Source organism: Chrysochloris asiatica, unplaced genomic scaffold (assembly GCF_000296735.1).
Source record: "Chrysochloris asiatica unplaced genomic scaffold, ChrAsi1.0 scaffold00293, whole genome shotgun sequence".
NCBI lineage: Eukaryota > Metazoa > Chordata > Mammalia > Afrosoricida > Chrysochloridae > Chrysochloris > Chrysochloris asiatica.
The window spans coordinates 1359799-1381976 of NW_006408811.1; the positions used below are offsets into that span (position 1 = coordinate 1359799).

At 43.3% G+C, this 22178-nt stretch overlaps 1 protein-coding gene across 1 annotated transcript in view; it reads left to right on the forward strand.

The window, feature by feature from the left end:
• Positions 1 to 22178, forward strand: part of EGFLAM (EGF-like, fibronectin type III and laminin G domains) — a 204470-nt gene that overhangs the window by 125703 nt on the left and 56589 nt on the right. Inside the window, exons 11-14 of the mRNA XM_006874680.1 lie at positions 3536 to 3680; positions 11930 to 12119; positions 18324 to 18449; positions 20285 to 20528. Coding sequence (XP_006874742.1) covers positions 3536 to 3680; positions 11930 to 12119; positions 18324 to 18449; positions 20285 to 20528 — 705 coding nt within the window. The remainder of the gene's footprint in view (positions 1 to 3535; positions 3681 to 11929; positions 12120 to 18323; positions 18450 to 20284; positions 20529 to 22178) is intronic.

Consider the following 22178-nt stretch of genomic DNA (forward strand, 5'->3'; position numbering starts at 1 on the left):
AGCCATTTCTGTATTACCTTTAGCAAAACTTTCCTCGCTTGAGATATCAAAGCGATTGTCCGATTCCTAGATGTTTTCATCTCTTGGCACTATGTATGAGAATGTTCTGGCACTATTTGTAAGGTTTTCAGTGGCTAGACATTCATAAATATTTTGCCTCTCCTTCCTAGTCTGTCTTGGTGATTTTCTTTTGGGGTCTAGCCTTCCTGGGGTTCGTTCAACTTCTTGAATGCATTATCTTTTCATTTTTCAAGATGTTAGAGAAATTTTATTCCAGAAGCTCTTCAACTATCTCCTTAGTGGTCGTCAGTAATTCTTCCTGTTCCAGAATGCCAGTAATTCTCATTATTCCTCTTCTTGTTGTCCCACATGACTGTTAAACTTTCTTCAGAATTTTTTATCCCTTTTTTCTGCTTGATCGTCTATCTTAACAGAACTGAGAGATTTGTCTTCGAGCTCTCTGGTTCTGGTTTCCATCACTTCAGTTCTACTCGTTTGCCTTTTCAGTGTATTGTCCATTTCTGATATTTTATTATTAATTATTTGGACCTCTTTTTGCAGGTTTTGAATTGTTTCCAATGGTATTTCTATCTTATTGGATTGTTCCTGTAGCACTTTCGTGACTTCTTCCTTATTTTCCTCAACTCCTCTGTGAAGCATTTGGATGCACCTCAATATCATTCTCCTGAATTCCTTCTCAGACAGTTCCAAAGCCTGCCCTCCTTCCAGTGATAAATCTAGGTCTACCTCCAGCTCATTTGTTTCATCTACTCTATCTTGTTTCAACACATGTGCCAATATCTTCAGTTGTGTCTTGGGCCTCTTCAATAATGAGATGTGTTTTTAATAATTAGATGAATGTATGTTGATGTATTATTAAACTTTCTGATTGCCTCCAGGTACATGTGATCAGGAGATGGGCGTCCCTTTTCACTTTACTTATTACTCAACTCAGAGTAACTGTAGAAGGTGTTGACTGTCTGTCTGGTAAAAGCCGGTATTGGCTTTTGCTTGGATGGTGGGATTTTATAAGGTGTGATTGTAACTTGGCTACATGACCACAATTGTTGTTTCTTCTTGGGTAACATAGGGAGAGAAAGAGCCTCCCCCAAAGGTAAAAGGGGGCTCCAAAAGCAAAAAACAAAACAACAGCAGCAAACAACCAGATTGAATACTATAGCCTATAATCACACAAACAAAAAAAACCAAACCCATAGCAAAATACAAGTATGACTTTAATGCCCCTCTCTCAGCATCCTGAAGTGGCACTGTGGATTAATTTGCCAGACTGTAAAGCCATTTGAACTGCAAGGTCAGTGATTTGAGCTTACCAGAAAGCTCCTCGGAAACCCTATACAGGGTCCCTATTGGTCAGAATTGACTCGACAGCGCTTAACAACAACAATTCAGCTTCTTGCCCACAATGCTGCCTGAGAAATTTCAAGATATTGCTGTTGCTCCTTATGACGTAACTCAGGATTTAATTTTCAGCCTTTTAGTCTGTCTCTCTCCCCCTCCACAACCCTGTTCAGGTGTTTCTCCCAGTGAGAAACAGTTCAGGTCCAGCTCCAGCCATTCTGGGAGACTGTTCAGTTTTAAGCAGTTCCTGTTAGATTCTGTGCACTGTGGTCTTTGCTGAGCATATGTGGTTAGAACCCTCTGGGGGTGGAGAGGGGTGTCAACTCACTCAGGTACCCCCTGTAGTCACCAGAGTGGAGGTGCACAGACAGCACAAGACAAATGAACAGAAAAAATGTTCGCACCTTTGTCTCTGAGGATCTCAGTCAGACCTCTGCAGTGGGAGTACTCCTCTAATCCTGATTCTTCTCCATCCCACCTAAGATGGCCGCTCCGGGTCCCCCAGGCAGCCATAGATCAGAAAGCACCACCTTTCTTGCTTCTGCTACAGATCCCACTAGCAGTAAGTCTTCTATCTTTCTAAATATTCCTTTACATGTTGTTCAGAGTTCTGGACAGAGTTGTGTCCCCTGAACCTGCTTCATCTAGTTTTCTGTGTTATTTCTGGCAGAGGCCTGCAAGGCATGTCTCTCCAATCTACCATTACACCTTTTAATTGTTATTTTAGCACAGAAAATATACATACTTTTGGCTAAATTAGATAAAACTGTTGACCATCCTACTTGGACTAGGAAATAGGTCCCCATTCTTTGCTAAAATTCTTTAACTCATGGGAATTTTGTGCTAACTACCACGATCTGCAACAGTGGTTCTCAGCTTGGAGGATCCAGTAGACTTTGCAGAGCTGGCAGTGGGTGGCTGCTTGCCGTTACTGCCATTGATTTCAATTCATAGCAGTCCCACGTGATAGAGTAGAGCTGCCCCATGGAGTTTTCTAGGCTATAATCTTTATGGAGTAGATTGCCAGATCTTTCTTCTAAATAGACTGGATAGGTTCAAACTGTCAGTGATTTTGTTAGTAACTGAGCGCTGAACCCCTGTGCCATTAATGTCCCTCTCTTGGCTGATAGAATGTCCCCAACTCTCCAGCTCCTGAGAGTGATTCTGATACCCCGCCCTAGGGGACCCTCTTCTGCAATGACTGTACCCCATACCACTTCAATGAGGCACTCCATAAAGGAATGCAGGTTATGAGAAGTGGCTGAAAATAGTGCAAGACCTAATAAGAATAGTTCCAGCCAGGAATTGTTCCCACTGTCAGCCTCAGGCTCCCTGAAGAAGTGGTGTGGAGGCTGTCTGGAAGCTGATTAGAAAGGATTGAAATTCTCTGTCTGTCAAGCATAGTGAGCGGTGGACCCCTTGGGCTGTCCAGAGGTTAGGACTAAACCAGGGCAATGCTTCCATCTGAGAATCCTCCTCCTCTGTCCCACACCTCACCTTGAGAGGAGCTTCCTATGGAAACCGCGTGCTGCCTTTGGGCCCAGCTGAGCACAGATGGCAATGCTGCCAGTTTGCCAAAATAAGTGCAAAGACTTGGTTTTTTCATGTTTTATGAATATCACTGAACCTACCGCTTGGGATTTGGGGAAGGTCTCCAGAGAAGTCCTGGAAGCAGTGTGATTCTTGATCTAACTTGTTGCAACTTGAATCGGCTTCAAACTTTCGGCAATTTCTGAAACGGAGGAGGAGGGCTTGAACTGCCCATTGTTTTCTAATCTGCAGAGAAAATCAGGTTAAAGAAGGCCCTGTACTATGGGAAGGAGTCCTGGTGTGATGCTATGGAATAAATCACTGGACTGCAAGGTTTATTTGAACCGTAAGGTCAGCAGTTCAAACTCACCAGTCACTCCTTGGAAACCCTATACAGGGTTGCTATAAGACGTCACTTAACAACAACATCCTATAGGCAAGATTAAAGATAAATAAGCCACATCAGGGAAGGCAGTCTAGTCCTACTGTGTGTAGAATCAGCTGGCTCTTGAAATTAGTCCATGTAACTCTGAATAGATCGTCTTTGAAAGAAGACAGGACCCTGTAAGTGATGATCCTGGGTTCTGAAAATACAGTGCATGAGCTAGTTAATCAAAGAGTCTCTCTTCCTCAACCCCCACCATAGGTTTAACTGTGGAACTGGGGTGGCCATCCTCACAAGTAAGACCAAAATCAAACTGGGGAGCTGGCACACAGTCACACTCTACAGAGATGGATTGAACGGAATGCTGCAGCTGAACAATGGTACCCCAGTGACGGGGCAATCCCAGGTGAGTACCAAAGCTTCATACTACGCCCACATCACTTATCTCCACCACAAGCATCCCAAAGGCCCCACTGCAGAGAGCTGACATGTTGATAAAGTAACTAAAGCCTTGGATGAGCTTTATGGAATCCCAGTTTTCATGGCAAATCCATGCAACTGAGCTCAGATCTGCTCCTGGAAGATTGTGGCACTCTAGGTGGGCTCTCAGGGTATACGTTGGTATCATGAGTGGTTCTAGAGAAACAAAATTTCAAGAATAGATTTTCTAAATTGGTTCTCAAATCTGCCTGGTTTTAAAGGCATTGATAACTCTGCTTCTATTAAGAGGGTGTTGCTAATCTATGGTATGATGTGAAAATATCAATACACAAAATGTATTGGTGGCAATCAAGGTTCTTTTAATGGATTCACTCTGGCTAATGGTGTCTTGCATACTTTTCTGCAGTTTTGTCAACATGAGAAGTTCAGGGAAGCTGATTGGTTGTGTCTCAGGATGTTTGCCTAGATTAAAGATATTTTCTCTGCTAAGTAAGAATAATGAAGCAGGAGAACAGGCTTATCATGCAAGCAAGGAATTTATTTGTAGGAGTAAAAGTACATTGATAAGAGGAGACAAGGCGGGCTTTTTGGAGCAATGCAGCACACATCTCGCCTGAATAAATTTTAAACAGAGCAGTTATACTCTTTGCTATAATGAAAGAAATGAAGGAACAAAGAAACTGGGCAGTTCTTCCTGGAATTTGCCCAGTTGGGAGGGGTCATGGTAAGTGGATGTCTTCACAGCCTTCTTGCAGGATAAAAGCTTCTGGGATGCTGATCATTGCTCCTTATAGGATGTATTTGACAGCATCCCCCAGCTGGATGGTTACATCTTAGTTAGCGTTGGAGATTCTGCGCATGCTCTGGATCAGATTCAAGTTTGTTATGGCCTCATGAATTTCTGAAAGACAATTTAAAGGAAGTTTTACATGGTAATAAGAGACAAAACTATAATGTTGCAGGATATGGGTGAGGTTGCTCAGGGTGTGGGTGAGACACAAAGTTCTGCACTTGGGACTGTTCTGCATCCTAACGTGTCAGAAGATCGTTGGATATGCAGCTACAAGCTGGTTCTTTTGCCAGTTGTTTTTAACTCCAACTATCCTCATTCCTGGTTTGGTGCTGTGGGCTAATGCGTCAGACAGCAAAGTCGTTTGAACTGCAAGGTCAGTGGTTCAAGCTCACCAGCTGCTCCTTGGAAATCCTCTACAGGGTCATTATGGGTCAGAATCAACTTGATGGCACTTAACAACAACAACATCCTCATTCCTTTGGTATTGTAGCCTGCTTCTGTTGGTCCTACTAACAACAGACCAAACTGTAAAGGAAAGAGATGAGCTCAGGGCTTCAGAGTCATACACAACTCAAGTCTGCATAAAAGATCTTAAAGTTTCCACCTGTGCCCTGAAAGGAAGTCTTGTTTCTTCTAGTAATAGAGCTGATGTTGCCAAAAACCAAACCCAGAATCTTCTCATCATGAGAATGGCTGAATTATAGTATCAGTTGAATTCCCAACCTCAGATATTAAATCAAATGTTAAAACGAGGGCATTGGTTGGAAAGAAATGGGAGCCTGAAACATGGAATGGGAGCATATAGGCAAAAAATCAGGAAGCTGGAGACATTGGGCCCCTAAATTCTGCTGAATCACTCTTACTGACAGCACCATTCCTCCTACCTGAAAAGATGATGCCATCTTTGTTTGATAATCCATTATCATAACACCATTATCCCTTCTTCCCAAATGTAATGAGATGAATCCAACTGTGCCTTCTGAGATGGTTCCTGAGGCAGTGTCTGGGGCGTTCTTTCAGGCAGATGTCTTGTAAAACGTTGCTAATGTTCCCAGGAAACACCCTGTCTTAGTTACCTAATGCAGCTATAACTGAAATAACAAACAGAAACACCAAATACTTTAATGAACAGAAATGTATTCTTTTGCAATTTTGAAGGCTAGGCGTCCAAATTCAGAGTACTGATTCTGGGGAAATATCCTTGTTGCCTCTCAGCATCTAAGAGGCCCAGCATTCCTTGGAGATCTCCATGTGTCTCGGCATCAATCTTCCCCTGGATCTGGGAGTTTCACAGTACAGGGACCCTTGGTCCAAAGGACACACTTCAGTTCCATCTCTTCTGCTTATTTCTTTTTCCTTTTATATCTCAAAAGAAATTGACTCAAGACACAATCTAATTCTGTAGATTATGTTTGACCTCATTAATATCATGTTGTTGTTGTTGTTAAGTGCTCTCTAGTCAGTTCTAACCCACAGTGACCCAGTATAGGAGTTCCAAGGAGCAGCTGGCGAGCTTGAACTGCTGACCTTGCGATTCAAACTGACTTAGCAATCCAGAGCATTAACCCACAGAGCCACACCAGGACTCCCATCAACATCATAGAGGTGAGTGTTTATAACACATAGGATAATTATGTCAGATCAGCACTGATCACATCAGATCAAAGTTGATTGCATCATACTGGATTTCATCATGGAAGTGATAACTCCATCTTAACTGCTAAACCACTGAGAATCCTGCCTCAGCCAAGTTGACACAAAGCCTTAACGATCCCACATCCCCACCAATTGTTGCTTCTAGACCTATAAGTAGTCTGAAGTCACAGAAAACTCTAAAAGGTAAGCACAGACTGTGACTCAGGAACAAATATGCTACACTCCAAAAGAAACGCTTGATTTTTCTAATATGTACAAGCAGAAACTCGGATAATATGTGTGGGAATAACTATTAAGGGTGCAAACTATTAATAGGAGTCCTGGTGTGGCACTGTGGGTTAATGCTCTGCATTGCAAAGTCGGATTGAACCACAAGGTTGGCTATTCAAGTTCACCAGCTACTCCTTGGAAACCCTATACAGGGTCACTATGAGTCAGACCCAACTCGATGACACTTAACAACAAAACACCTATTACTAACTATTAAGCTGAAGGAAGAAGAGAGCCCATATTGGAATTTAAAAAACAACAACATTGCTATCAAGTTAGTTCTGCCCCATGGCAACCTCATGTGTTGCAGTGTAGAACTGAACTGCATTGGATTTTCTTGGCTATAATCATTACAGAATCACACTGCCAGGCTTTTCTTCCATGGTGCTGCTGGATGAGTTTGAACCACCAACCTTTCAGGTAGTAGCTGAGCTCAAACTATTTGTACCACACATGATTCCTGTCAAATACAAAACTTTCTTTTAAAGTAGGAGTGTTGCAATCCTGTGGCTTTAGAAAATCATCCTCAAAGGTTCACTTGGTTCTATATTCTGGAATAATCCATTCAAATACTTATTTTGGGTGTCTTGATTGTGGAAAGTGGTAAAATAATTAAACTGTTGGCCTTCTCAGAAAATCACCTAGGTATTCACTTATTTGTCATGCTCCAGGCAATTTTAGAACTGTGTTTAGAATAAACAGTTTGAATTAGCAACTGCTGAGGAACAGAGCCTGTAATTATAACCAGACAGGTGTCTGTATTCTCTGAGGAAAAATATAGCAAGAAGGCCTTTGTATATAGGTGTTTAGTTTTCTCCCAGCCAGTGTTCTTCACTACTCTTTGCTAGAGGCACATATTATATAAAGAGCTGATCCAGAATACAATCAAATCTCATTAGTCTGGACCCCAGTGGTTCAAAGGGAACATGAACCCAGAGACAGTGAATGTGAATCCAGAGATTGTTTATGCACATATTTCTGGGGAAGGAAAAGACAGGACAATGAAGCAACAGAGTCCCATACAAGTACATAGCAGAAAAATGAGTCTAATTGAGCATGAAGTGTAATAGGAATATAAGAGCCTTGAAGTTGGGTCTAAAATGCTAACATGAAGATGAGATGCAAAAGCCACAATAGATGTAAACGCATGTGAATATATCATCATGTTTAAAGCAAGAAAGTTTAACAAAGGTTAGCCAACGAACAGAGCCATGTGATAACAACGAACTCAAAACGTTGTTGACTGCATTCATCGAAGCATAATGTTGTCGTTAGTTGCTATCGGCTCGATTCTCATTCTTGATGATACCATGTGTGTCAAAGTAGAGCCTTGCTCCGTACAGTTTTCAAGGCCATGACCTTTCTGAATCAAGATCTCCAAACCTTCTCCTGAGACACTTCTGCATGGGTTCAAATGGCCAACCTTCAGCTAGTAGATGACTGTTTAAATCTTTGTGTGGCATAGTATCTAGCACAAGGGAAGTGACCATCTTATTCTATTCTGTGGTGACTCCTCCTCCAAGAGGACTAAATTTAAACCGGTGATCACATTCTGAGGGACCCACAGACAGACTGGAACATGTTCAAAGAGCAGCCACCCTAACCGGGACAGTACTTGAAGTCCCTGGAATGATTGATAGGAGAACAGTTGTTGAATTTAGAGAAGAGAAGATGAAATATGGATGATAGTTTTTCATCATAGAATCAGAGAGATTCCTGGGGAAGAAGAACTTAGTCTGTGGACCCCCAATGCTGAAACTGAATGGAGAAGAACTGTTTTACCTCCATCTACTTACATAAAAGTCTAACAGACCAACTCAAGAGGTAGTTTCCTGCACTTGGGGAATGTTCAAAAGTAATATAGCTAAAGCTTTTATCAGGGATTCAGAAGGGATCCAACAACTAATGGAAATTTGGGTTATATATTTTCATGTCTTTTTCCAGTCTCCAGGGTCTATGATTTTAATAAGTATAAGAATGAATTACAGGAAGTATTTAATTGTCTGTATACATAAGAGTGAAGTTTGCTTCTATATTACTGGGACATGCTAAGCAAGTTGCAGAAGCAGGAGACAGATGTGGAATGTTTAATAAACTGCCTTGGGAAATAGTGACTCTATTCATTTGGGTTCCTCAGAAAAGTAAGTGAGATGAGGAGTCCTGTGCAGTGATGCATTAAGAAAATGCTCCCAGAGGAACCTGGTAAGAGGTTGGAAGAATGGTAGGGGAGGAAGCCATCAAGAACCAGGCAGAGTTCTGCAGAGGATGGTTTCAGACACAACTGGAGAGCTCTGGAGTGGACATTATACCTACTCTGCGTTAGTCCAACCCAGAGCAAAGAAATGAGGCTTTGCTGTTTCTGTACCCCTGGGTAACTAGGCAAGAGGGTGTTTGGGAGAACTCAGACTCCCAGGCACTACCAGTTCTCTGCATAGGCAGATAAAGCAGGCCCCAACGGTCCAACAGCAACTGTAAAAACAACAACAACAACAATAAAACCAAGGTAGTGTTGTTAAGTGCCGTTGAGTCAGTTCCAACTCATAGCGGGCTGTGTAGGTTTCCAAAGAGCAGCTGGTGGGTTTGAACTGCTGACCTTTTGGTTCGCAGTCCAGTGCTTGGCTGTTAAAAGTAACACACAGGCATGTCACACACATCCTCATTAGAGGCAGCCAAGCCATGGTATTTTCAATAACCTCGTATGGATGCGAAAGCTGGACAGTCAATAAGGAAGATCGCAAAAGAATTGATGCCTTTGAATTGTGGTGTTGGAGGAGAATACTGAAAGTGCCATGGACTGCCAAAAGAACCAATAGATCTGTTTTGGAAGAAGTGCAGCCAGAATGCTCCTTAGAGGCCAAGATGGCTAAACTCTGTCTCTCATACTTTGGACATATTGTTAGGAGGGAACAGTCACTGGAGAGGGATGTCATGCTGGGTAAGATGGAGGGTCAGAGAAAAAGAGGAAGACCCCCAACAAGATGCATCAGCCAGGTGGCATCATTGATGGCATCAAGTGTGACAGCGATAGTGAGGTTGTCCCAGGATCGGACTTTGTTTCATTCTGCTGTGCATGGGGTCGCTATGGGTCGGTTCCAACTCGATGGCACCTGACAACAACAACAACAAAGCCTACTTGATATGTTGTGAGGAACATCTCCAAGGAGCCATTCGGCCTTCAAGTGTGCTGTATGTTCTCCATAAGGACTGAGCTGTCAGGCCCCTTACTCTGGCCCTGCATTAGAGAACAGGGTAAGAAGTCAAGGTGGGATCTGGAAGTCATCCTGGGGATCTTGATGAAATAAAGCCAACGTGAACCTGTTGCCATTGAGTCAATTCCAGCCCATAGCAGTCCACGGTTCTAGGGTAGAACTGTGTATGCTCCATAAGGTTTTCTGCATCTGTTCCTTATGGAAGAGTCCTGATGTGGTGCTGTAGGATAAACATTGGACTTGAACTGCAAGGGTCGGAGCTTCAAACTCACCAGCTGTTCCTCGGAAGCCCTATACAGGGTCTCTATGAGTCGGAACTGACTCGACGGCACTTAGCGACAACAACAATTCTTTATGGAAACAGCTTTCCAGGACTTTCTCCCAAGATGTTACTGGATCCTTTGTAATTAAGGATCTTTCTGTTTCATAGCGGAGTGCAAACCGTTTCGCCACTTTAATAAGCCAACAGGGTACTAAATTCATCTAATAAAGGAGTATGTTCGGTGGTGGCAAATCATCTCATTGATCCTTAAAACCCACTGCAATTCCTGTAAAGTTGCCGAGCTCATACCAACCTCTTAATTACAAAGGATCCCACTGTATTCATTACCGCCACTCTCCTGGAATCAGTTCCAACGCATGGCAACCCAGTGAAGTGGTCTGGAGGCTGTAAAACTTTATGGGATCGGAAAGCCTCATATCTATCCCACAGAGCCACTAGTGGGTTTGAACTGCCACCATTGAGTCTAGCAGTCCAGTGCTTATCCTACAGTGCTACCAGGGCTTCTATAAATAAAATAATGATTAGATTTTCCACTTATTGTTAAAAACATTTATAAGGTAAAGATTTTATCTCAGTGGCTTGTGTTCTAGGAATTTTGTAAATTCTGGGAGAATGCCTATCCCCAACTCTTGTTGTTAAGTGTCATAGAGTTGGTTCCGAACCGTAATGACCCTGTATAGGGTTTCAGCTGAGTGGCTGGTGAGTTTGAACCACCAATCTTGCTGTTCAAACCAACCTTGCAGTCCAGCGCATTAACCCACAACTCCACACCAGGACTCTTCTTCACTCTGTAATCCAAATAATAGTTCTTTAATAAAAATGAATGATCAAAGGTATCTTAATTTTGGAGTCCTGGTGTCATGCTGCGGGTTAATACACTGGGCTGTAATGTTGATTTGTACCACAAGGTCAGTGGTTCAATCTCACCAGCTGCTCCTTAGAAACCCTGTACAGGGTCACTATAAGTCAGAACTGACTCCATGGCATTTAACAACTATCTTCACTCAGGGTCCTGGTGGGGCATTATTGGATAAGCACAGGACTACTAATCAGTGGGTCACTATGGGTCAGAACCCACTTGATGGCACTTAATAACAAAACAACAAATTAACCACAAGGTTGGCAGTTCAGACCCACCAGCCACTCCTCAGACACCAGACGTAGGGTCACTCAGTCAGAGCTGACTTGATGGCACTTAACAACAACATTTAGCCAAGACCCCTGATGGCACAGTGATTAAAGTTCTCAGCTGGTAACCAAAAGGTCAATGGTTCAAATCCACCAGCTGCAGAAGAGAGATGTGGCAGTCTGCTGCTGTAAAGATCTACAGCCTTGGGAGCCCATGTGTTAGACTCTGTCCTATCGGGTTACAGTGAAGTGAAATCAACTTGCTGGCAGTGGGTTTGGTTTGGGGCATGTTCAGTCCTGTATTTTGTAACCTTAAAACCTGCAATCCGATTAAGGCTTGGTCAAAGATTGGTAATGTCCCTACCTAGTAACAGTTTTTAAAAATAGTTTTATGTCAATATTTTGTAATAGAATCTGTTTGGCAGCACTCCTTCCCCCTTAATGTTCCTTACGGGACATGATAGAAAGTTAGCCCACCTACACACAAAATTAGTATAATTACTTTATAAGCCCCAGACTCATCCCATGACCAGCCCAAAGTGCACAATAAATTGATCACCTCTGCAAAGAGAATGTGTTTGTTGGATGCCCAGTATGGTACACTGCCTGTTGGGTTGGTCTTGGCACTGACATACATTCTTCTCCCTTCTAGTCATTCCAAAATTAGTCCTTTGGAAAACACAATCCTCTGAGGAGCTCATTGGGTTGTCCATGGTAACCATGGGTTTAATTTTTCAGTGGGGCAATGCCTTAAAGAAAAACATGGATAGGCAGAAGCCATGTATCCTACATCTTAATCAAATCCCTTATCAAAGTTTGGTATATTTTGGCTTTTGATTATGTATAGTGTGATCGTGTTTTCATCTTTCTTGCAGGGCCAGTACAGTAAAATTACCTTCCGGACGCCTCTGTATCTTGGTGGGGTGCCCAGTGCTCACTGGTTGGTCAGAGCAACAGGAACAAACCAAGGCTTTCAAGGCTGTGTACAGTCGCTCACAGTTAACGGGATGACAATCGATATGAGGCCCTGGCCCCTGGGGAAGGTGACGAGCGGGGCTGATGTGGGTAAGTCGCTCCCCAGTGGCTTAGGCCAGAGCAGTGAGCATCTCCTTAGGTTCCCATCCTGAGTGGTTGGTTAATGTAGAACTTCAGGACGGAGGTGGACCACAGGGTGGGGTTGGTACTCAGCAACTATGATGACTGTGAGTCTGAGTACTAGGTCTGATCAACCACACAGTGTACCAGACCCATGTCTGTGTCCTGTTGCTGTCTCAACTCGTTTTGTTCTCATTGGACAAAGTAACAAACAATTCAGCCCTTTCTCCTGACCTCCCCACTTCCAGTGAAAAAGTCACTGGAGTCAGCAATGTAAGGAGTCAGTAAGAGATGAAGAGCTTTCATATGTGCCCGCTTCTAAAAGAAGTAATCAGACTCAAACTTCTGACCTTGGTACCAAATGCTTTCTCATAGGTTCTCTCAGTGAACCGTCACATTAATTCTAGGAGGTAGAAAATATTAGTACATTCATGTTATAGGTGAAGAAATGGACCTTATTGAAGTTGAATAAGTTATCAAAACAAGCAGACACAGCTAAAATAGTTTTTAAATCATTAAGGACATTAAGGCAGCAGGCATATAATTCCAAAGCTGGTTAATTTGATGATGCAAAGACAGCAGAACTCTTGCATGATGCTGATGTGATTCCCTTGACTTGAATTCATGATCACAAAGGACATCGCAACTTGAAAACATCACATCCTCACATGACATTGTTCTTGGGGTGAAAAGGCAAGGCTCTTTCTTGGGTCCCTTTTCCCCTCATCTCCATGATGTTATTTTGAAAGACTGGCACAATAAACACCGACATACCCACTACCTAAATCTACCATTAAGGTGTTTTCCATTTGATTTCTCACATATCCATCCTTCCTTCTCTTTAACCCTTGGTCAGAGCTAGGATTTAATCATTATGACTCCAGGTACCTTTTGGTTTGTTTATTTTTATTTAGCTAGTATTCATTGGGAGTCCTGGTGTGGCTCTGTGGGTTAATGGGTTGGACTGCAAATTGAACCATAAGGTGGGTGGTTCAAACTCACCAGTTGCTCCTAGGAAACCCAGGGTCACTATGTGTCGAAACCAACTGGATGGAATTCAACAACAATATTAGTTGAGCAGCTACCATGTTTGTGCCATTCTAAGCACTTACTGCTTTAATCTTCCCTCAAATCCTATGAAATAGGTACTGTGACTAGCCTGATTTTATAGAGAACCTTCAACACAGAACAGTTAAGGAACTTGCCCAAGATGACTCAGCTAGTAATTGGTAGAACTTAACTATTATCTCAGCCATTCTCCACATAGTGCCCTTTTAACCATGGCACCTACCGTATCAAAGGCTCCCAAACTGGTCTCTAATTTCTTCCCTTCATCTTGCCCATCGCTACAGGTTAGGATACTTATGGAAGCTCACTTAAAAGGAAGTGTCTACTATCGGTATGTTATCTCCTGGGCTGATTTTCCTCCCATTTAAAGCACTTAGTCAAAGCAACCAATAAGCAGCGAGGGCCAAGACAATTGTCACTGTGTTTAGGCAACATCTACAAAGTCTCTCTTGTAGAATATCTGTGATGAATCAGATCATCAGAAGCAGCAGTTTCACTAGGAGTGTCACGTGGCGATTAAGGACCTCAACCCTGAAAGCAGGTTGCTTGGAGTTGGCAAATCAGTCAACTCCTCTGTGACTCAGCTTCCCTAGCTAGAAATAGTCCCGACCTCATGGGATGACTTTGTTTAAATGAGTTGTGGTGTATATAAAGTACTTAGAATAGGATCTTGCACATCAATATTTGCTATTCATTTTATAATGATTATATTCTGGACTTCATCCAACAGGCAGGGAATCCATCCGTTGTTTCTTCTCTCTGTCTGGACCTGACAGGGAAACAGTCCTGCAAGGCAGATCTTGTCGTTTCAAAGCTTCACGGTAGCTTATGACAAGTAGCTCAGAAGCTGCAAAGTTGAGTAAGAGCTGATGTCTGCCAGTTTGGGATTTTTCCTTGATTCTACCACAATGGAATGCCAACTTCTTCATTAAGCATATAGCACCGGGAGGGCCTACCTGGATGGCTCCCAGGAGATACTTATTGGGTTATTAAAGTTCTCTCCATGTGCCTTAATGGTGGCTATTAGTCACATCGCCTTTTAAAAATTTCTTCCCATTCCTTTGAGGTACAGAAACAGGGCTGCTTATTTTTCTTGAACTTTTCTGTAAATAAATATGCACAGCGAAATGAGACGCTACCTGGCCCTGCCCTGTCCCTAATCAGACCACTGTACTCCACAGGGTTTTCATTGACTGGCCTTCATTAGCTTGCAGATCTTCCTCCTGGTCAGCCATAGCAACAGGCAATCTATCACTGACCAATGAAGTATGTTGTCTGGGAGTGGAGGCGAGTCCCCCCAGATAGAAGGTGAAAATCCTACCATGGAAGCATCCTGCCCCTCCTTTGTGTTGATTTTGTTGTTGTTAAGTGCTGTCAAGTCAATTCTGACCCATAGCGACCCTGTATAGAATTTCTGAGGAGCAGCTGGTGAGCTTGAACCACTGACCCTGCAGTTCAAAGCAACTTTGCAGTCCAGCGCATTAACCCACAGCACCACACCAGTACTCCTGAAATGCAGGTTCATGAACATTCAATGCAGGACACTGGCTTATGCAAACAGCAGTGAGTTTCCAAAGAAGCTACAGGCTTCCAAGAGATGGATGAGTTTCAGAGCCATGATTCCTCCATCGGACACCTGGAAGGTGGCATTATCATCTTCACTGTCAACACTGCCATATTTCACAATCTCCACAAAGCCTGTTTTCACGTCTCAGAGTGGCCTTTTGTTACTCAACACCTCCTACTTCAACTTTTCCTTTAGACTGTTTCCAACATCTGCATTCTCTCCTCCTCTCACATTCTAGAACAGTCATCAATTTCTGCCAAGTGTGGGATTCTCTGACCCAGATTGTTCTTGTATTATTTCCATGCACATTTTTGCCACCACTCATGTTTTCCAGTCCTATCTTGAGTCTCTGCATCTTGCTGGAGCAAGGTTAAGAGTCAAGCATCCCAAATAGTTTGAGATTCAAGAGATCTACTGTGGGTGAGTGTGGCGCTGTGGACTAATGCATCAGACTGCAAAATCATTTGAACTGTAAGGTCGGTGGTTTAAGCTCACCAGCTTTTCCTTGGAAACCCTATACAGGGTCGTTATGTATCAGAACCAACTCAATGGCACTTAACAACAACAATAGTGGACATGGGCCAGCTATGGTTTATCAAGCTCCTTACTCATTCTATCTTTCAATAAATACTTATTATGAGTACCTACTACTTAAGGCTGGCCCTGAGGGTAGTGCAATGAACAAAACAAGACAGGATCCCAGTTCAGTCCTCATATACTGGACACAAGAAGTGACCAAAGTGATGATTTAATCACACAAATAAATGTGAAATTGCAAAGGAGACGTGAAGGTGCAACAATATAGTGTATAATAGGAGTTTGGAAATTGGGGGAAGGGATTTCTAAGCAAGTGATTGATGCTGATCTCTGAAGCAAGAATGGAGGAAAAAGCAGAGGAGAAAGGAAGAGCACTCCAGTGAGTGTATGGGGGAGGAGGAGGAACAGGTAGCGTGATCTGCTCAGTGTTTCTAAGTTAGAAGTCAGCCTCTCCACAGAGACTATGTACGTGAGTGATGCTCTCCGGGCTGTGACTGAAAAAAGATCATTAGTCACTTCTTCCTGAGCTCCCAGTGGTCACTAGCTGGAATTCACATGCACCATCCCACACCATGCTCATGAGGAATCTGTACCTGGACCAAGAGGCAGTTTTTCTAACAGGACATGGGAACACTGAATGGTTTAAAATTAAGAAAGGTGTGCGACAGGCTTGTATTCTTTCACCGTACTGATTCAACCTGTATGCTGAGCAAATAATCCGAGAAGCTGGGTTCTATGAAGAAAAACGTGGCACCAGGATTGGAGGAAAATTCATTAACAACCTGAGCTATGCAGATGATACAACCTTGCTTGCTGAAAGTTGAAAAAGAAGACTTAAAATGCTTACTGATGAAGATCAAAGAACACAGCTTTTGGTATGGATTGCATCTCAGTGTAAATAAAACAAAAATCCTCACCACTGGACCAATAAACAACATTCTTATCAACGGAGAAAAAAATTGAAGTTGTCAAGGACTTCATTCTTCTTGGATCAACTATCAACATTCATGAAAGCAGCAGTCAAGAAATCAAACGACTTACTGCATTAGGAAAATCTGCTGCACAAGACAACACTTTTTAAAGTGTTGAAGAGCAGAGATGTCAGCTTGAGGACTAAGGTGAGCCTGACAAAAGCAATGATATTTTCAATAACCTCATATGCATGCGAAAACTGGACAATGAATAAGGAAGATGGTAGAACAATTGATGCTTTTGAGTTACGGTTACGGTGTTGGAGGAAAATATTGAAAGTGCCACAGGCTGCCCATGGAACCAACATATCTGTGTTGGAAGAAGTGCAGCCAGAGTGCTCCTTGGAGGCCAGGATGGCCAAACTTCGTCCCTCATACTTCAGACATATTTTCAGGAGGGACCAGTCACTGGAGAAGGATATCATGTTTGGTAAGGTGGAGGGTCAGAGAAAAAGAGGAAGACCCCCAGTGAGATGGATTGGCCAAGTGGCAGCATCAATGGGCTCAAGCATGGCAACGATAGTGAGGCTGGCCCAGGATTGGGCAGTGTTTCGTTCTGTTGTGTATAAGGTCACCATGAGTTGGTACCAACTCGATGGCACCTAACAACAACAACAACAAAATCCCACACCAGCTAAGGGGGTAAGCCGTATGTTGTTATCAAGTGCCAGCATGCTGGTTCCTACTCATAGTACCCTCTATAGGGCTTCCAAAGAGCAGCTGTGGGTTTGAACTACTGACCCCACAGTTAGCAGTCCAGTGCTCACACTACAGAGCCACAACAGGATTCTGGTGAGCCTTCCAGTAAATTGTTATCAGCCCTGATGTCAGCCTCTCCCAGATGCAAACTCTACGCTTAGCCTGTCCCTCTACCCAATAAGAAAGAAAAAAAATGGCTCCATTGACCAAACCGATGACTGCTGAGGACAGGAGAGGACATTAGCCTTGCTGATATGGCATGACTGGACTAAAGAGGGCTCATCATCCAAAAGGGAAGCAGGCTACCAGCGGTGCAGATGGAACAATGGAGACTAAGGGGGAGGCTGGCTTTTCCCCATCCATTCAGACACATGTACCCTTAGCCTCTACCACTAGAAAAAAAAGGTCTCATGCTCACCTAGAGAATTCTGGGTCAAATTATGTCCAATTTCTTTTAGACACAAGAAGGAAAGGAAAACCAAAGGACCAGGCAAAAAATAATTCAGGAATGACTTTTTTGTCTAATCCATGTTAAAAAATTAGGTGTGCTTGAAAGTTATAGATTCAATCCCACATGGGTCCTCTCTGATATAATTGGTGTAAAGAGCTGACCAATCTAATGTGGGCTCTTTCACCATATTTTCCTCAGAACACCTTCCTGTCCAACTTACAGCTATAACTTTAGAGGCCAATAGAGGTGCTATGAAACTCACATGCTGAGGTATTACAGAAGACTCAGCCAGCTCATAGTATAAGCTTAGACGTGGCTGTTTCATTCCCGGAGCAGGTAGGACTTACCTTGCCTCAACTTTGAAAGAAGGCAAAGCAGTCTCACTGAAGCTAATTGGGCATGCGCAAATTAGAACACTTTTAACATAAATTCTTTGGTGACATTGGAGACAATGAAATACCTCTCTTGTGGAAGAGGAGAGAGAATGAACCGGAAACTGAGTCCTCCCCCCCCATGGTCATTAAGTGTCCCAACTCTTTGGAATTTGCTTTCCTTTGTCCACCATGTTTTAAAGAGTCTCTGTGGTTCTTCCTAAATGAAACCAAAATCAAATGAAAATGGAAAACAGTTCACATATGAAAGCTAGTTTGCAGTTGTTGTTGAGTTGGTTCCACAGTGACCCTGTATAGGGTTTCTGAGAAGCGGGTGGTGAGTTTGAACCACCGACCTTGCGATTCAAGCCAACCTTGCTTTATCCTCCAGCGGCAAGTTTGCAGTTGTACAGAGGTGCAAATCAACAGGAGTGGGAGCCAAACTGTGTGTGCTGCTGGAGAGATCAGCTGGTGTGGGTGGTGCACCCTGTAACCCTGCTCTGTGTTTAGGGGAGTGCAGCAGTGGCGTCTGTGATAAGGCCTCGTGCATCAACAGTGGTACCTGCTTGGCCTCCAAAGCGGACTCCTACCTTTGCCTCTGTCCCCTCGGATTCAAGGGTCGACACTGTGAAGAAGGTGAGAAAGAAACTAGTTTCTGTCTGCATGTCAATTCACGATACTGTAATTTTTCTTCTGTGAGCTTTTAGCAAAGCCCCAGACATTTTGAAGGGATTAGCATAGTGGTTACGAATCGGGCTGCAAACCGCAAGGTCAGCAGTTCGAAACTACCAGCTGTTCCACGGGAGAAAGATGAGGCTTTCTGCCCCCATAAGGATTTATAGCCTCGGAAACCCTGTACAGGGCCCACTATGAGTAGGAACCGACTCCACGGCACATAACAACAACAACAATGTCACTTAGAATCATTTTGACCAAGTTGGAGGGTCTCTAAATGCTAACATCGAACCAAAGATTTATTGGCTTTAGGATGTGCTTAAGCTAAGCAAGAACGGAGTCATGCTTAGCTTTTAAAATAACCTATAGGGAGCTCTGGTAGCGTAGTGGTTTACGAATCAGGCTGCTAATCTCCACGGTCAGCAGTTCAAAACTACCAGATGTTCCGCAGGAGAAAGATGAGGCTTTCTGCTCCCGTAAAGATTTACATTGTCGGAAACCTTGTACAGGGTCGCTATGAGTCAGAACTGACTCCACGGCACATAACAACAACATGGCGTTCGTGTGAGACTGAATCGAAAGCATTTCAAGCTCCTGATATTCAGGATAGCTGACAGATGCAGAGAAATGTTTGGAAAGGTATACAATTGCCTTCATTTCAGCCTGAGACTACAGTGCTCTCAGGAGAAACTTGATCGATTATAATTAGCACCTTGCACGAGCTACTCAACAAACATATGTCAATAGCTGTAAAAGCATTAGCTAGTTAAACAAACACACCCACAAAAAACCATGAACCAATATTTAATGACCAAGAGAAATATTAACATAGCGAAGGAACAAAAGTGTTATCATCCTTCTTTCAACTGTTCTGCTGAATTGTCCCACCACTGAACAATGCACAATATTGTTGTGCAAATAGACATGCGTGTGCACACATAATATTAATATGAAAATCTAAAAGATTCTGAAAAACCATGCATGGTTGAGCATGCTTGAACTTTTCTGGTATTCCGAAATTAACAAAAGAAAACAGAATTAAGAATAAGACTACAAAGCCAGTCAGAGCTCTATAGTGGTGATTCAGATTTACACATAAAGCATCATACTATTAAAAAACAACACCACCCTGTTACACCTCAGATCAGTTTGTATTCTCTCACGACTGTATTATCTGAAGTAGAAAGAAGGGTAGGAGTCAGTGTAAGTCTAATGCTGTTACAGACCATCATCTCACAGTTCAAAGGTTCATTCTTGCTTATGGATTCCTGCAAACCTCTTCTCCATTCAGTTATTCAGGGACTCAAGCTCCTGCCCTATGGGCAGCACTTCTAGAGACTCAGAATCCCCCAGTGAGTCCTGCATCCAGCCAGCAGGCAAAGGAAGAGAGAAAGCACGTAGTGCCAAGTGAAGCTATCAGGGCCTGCCCTGAGCTGCTTCCATCCACATTCCATTGGCCAGAATTCTGTCACATAATCCACGTAAGTAACTACAGTTGTTGTTAGGTGTGGTTGAGTCCATTCCAATTCACGTGATTGAGTAGAACTGCCTGCTAGGGTTTCTTTGGCTATAATCTTTAAGGGGAAAAGACCAGGGCTCTTTTGCAACTGAGTAACTGAATGGGTTCGAACTACCAACCTTTTGGTTAGTAGCCTGTCAAGTGTTTAACCACTGCACCTCAGGGCAGCTGGGAAATACAGTTTAGTTCTGTGCCCAAAAGGAAAAGCACATGGTTATCGGTGCACAAGTAGCCAGTGTCTTCCAGAGGAATGTTAATGGCATGCTTGTTTCTTCAGCTTTCACCCTGGCCATTCCTCAATTCAGAGAGTCCCTGAGATCCTACGCAGCAACACCCTGGCCGCTGGAACCTCAGCATTATCTCTCCTTTATGGAATTTGAGATCACATTCAGGCCAGACTCCGGAGATGGCGCCCTGATCTATAGTTACGACACGGACAGCAAAGACTTCCTATCTGTCAACATGGTGGGGAGCCACGTGGAGTTCCGCTTTGACTGTGGCTCTGGAACTGGAGTTCTCAGGTAAGGCTGACACGTTCTAGAAACTTCTCCCCCAAAAGCCAAACAGTAAGCACTTTGGGAATAGGCCAAATTGGCATCCAACAGCTCTCTGTCTTTCTGTTTCCGCTACATACATCTTTCCTGAAACCTGTCCTGATTCATACAAATGAAGTGGTGCTCTCATGTCTGCAAAGTTTTCTTTTTTATAGGTAAAAATGGGCTTGCTTCAGATAGGGGGAAGGTGGGTGTCAGCTGCCTTTATCTCCACCCCACGTGTGCAGTGTTGCAATGTGGAGAAACTTGATCAGTCACAATTAATTGACACCTTGATTCACAGGGCAGGTGCTCAGCAAAATATAAGTTGACTAGTACAAAAGCTGTCAGAAGAACCAACAAATCAGTGTTGGAAGAAATACAACCAACTGATCCTTAGAAGCAAGAATGATGAGACTTCATCTCTCATACTTCAGATATGTTATCAGAAGGACCAATCCCTGGAGAGGGACCAGTCCCTAGAGAAGGACATCATGCTTGGTGAAGGGTCAGTGAAAAAAGAGGAAGACTGCAAACAAGAGGGATTGGCACCATGGCAGCAGCAATGGGCTCAAGCATGGCAACAGTTGTAAGGATGGCACAGGACTGGGCAGTGTTTCCTTTTGTGTACAAGGTTGCTATGGGTTGGAACCAACTTAGCAAACCCTAAAACAACAACAACAGTATCAAAGCATCAGTTCGTTTTAAAACATTAGCAGATATTTCATGACCAGAAATTCCTTTGATGACCTCATTTGAAATGTTACCTTTCTGCTTGCACTGTTTTCTGATAAACAAAACCACACCTGTTGCTACTGAGTGGGTTATGGCACATACGATTCTTCTGAGTCCCCCTCCCCCGCTTTCCCAAGTGGATTCAAAGAATTTTCCTTCTTGTGTCACCCAGAAATTCTGTTTCTTTGACGCTATTGTTGTTAAGTGCTGATCCAGTATAGGGTTTCCAAGGAGCGGATGGTGTGTTTGAACTGCCAACCTTATGGTTCAGTCGACCTTGTGGTCCAGTGCTTTATCCCACAGTGCCACACCAGGACTCCATTTCTTTTATGTTGTTGTTGTTGTTAAGTACTCTTCAGTCAGTTCTGACTCACAGCGACCCTGTATACAGTTTACGAGGAATGCCTGGTGTGCTTGAAACCCCGAACTTGAGGTTCAAACCAACTTTGCAGTCCAGTGCATAACTCAGAGCGCCAACTGGTTATTTAGCAACCGTAGACAGCACTTAACAACAACAACAACAGCTCTGGTAGCATAGTGGTTACCAGTCGGGCTGCTAATCTCAGGGTCAGCAGTTGGAAACTACCAACCGTTTCACAGGAGAAAGATGAGGCTTTCTGCTCCCGTCAGAAACCCTATGCAGGCTCGCTATGTGAGTCACAACCAACTCCACAACACACCACCACCACAGACAATAAGCTGTTAGTAGTTACTTATGGAAGGGAATCTGACAAGGACTCATCAGGAATGCAGACACTCAACCCCTGGCCAGTCTGCTCCAGACAACAGATAAGGCTGTGGACGTGTGGTTTTCATTAGGTCCAGCGGGTTCCAACTCATAGGGGCCCTGATGTGTATGGTTTTCGAGGAGTGACTGGTGAGTTCAACTGCCAACTTTGTGAT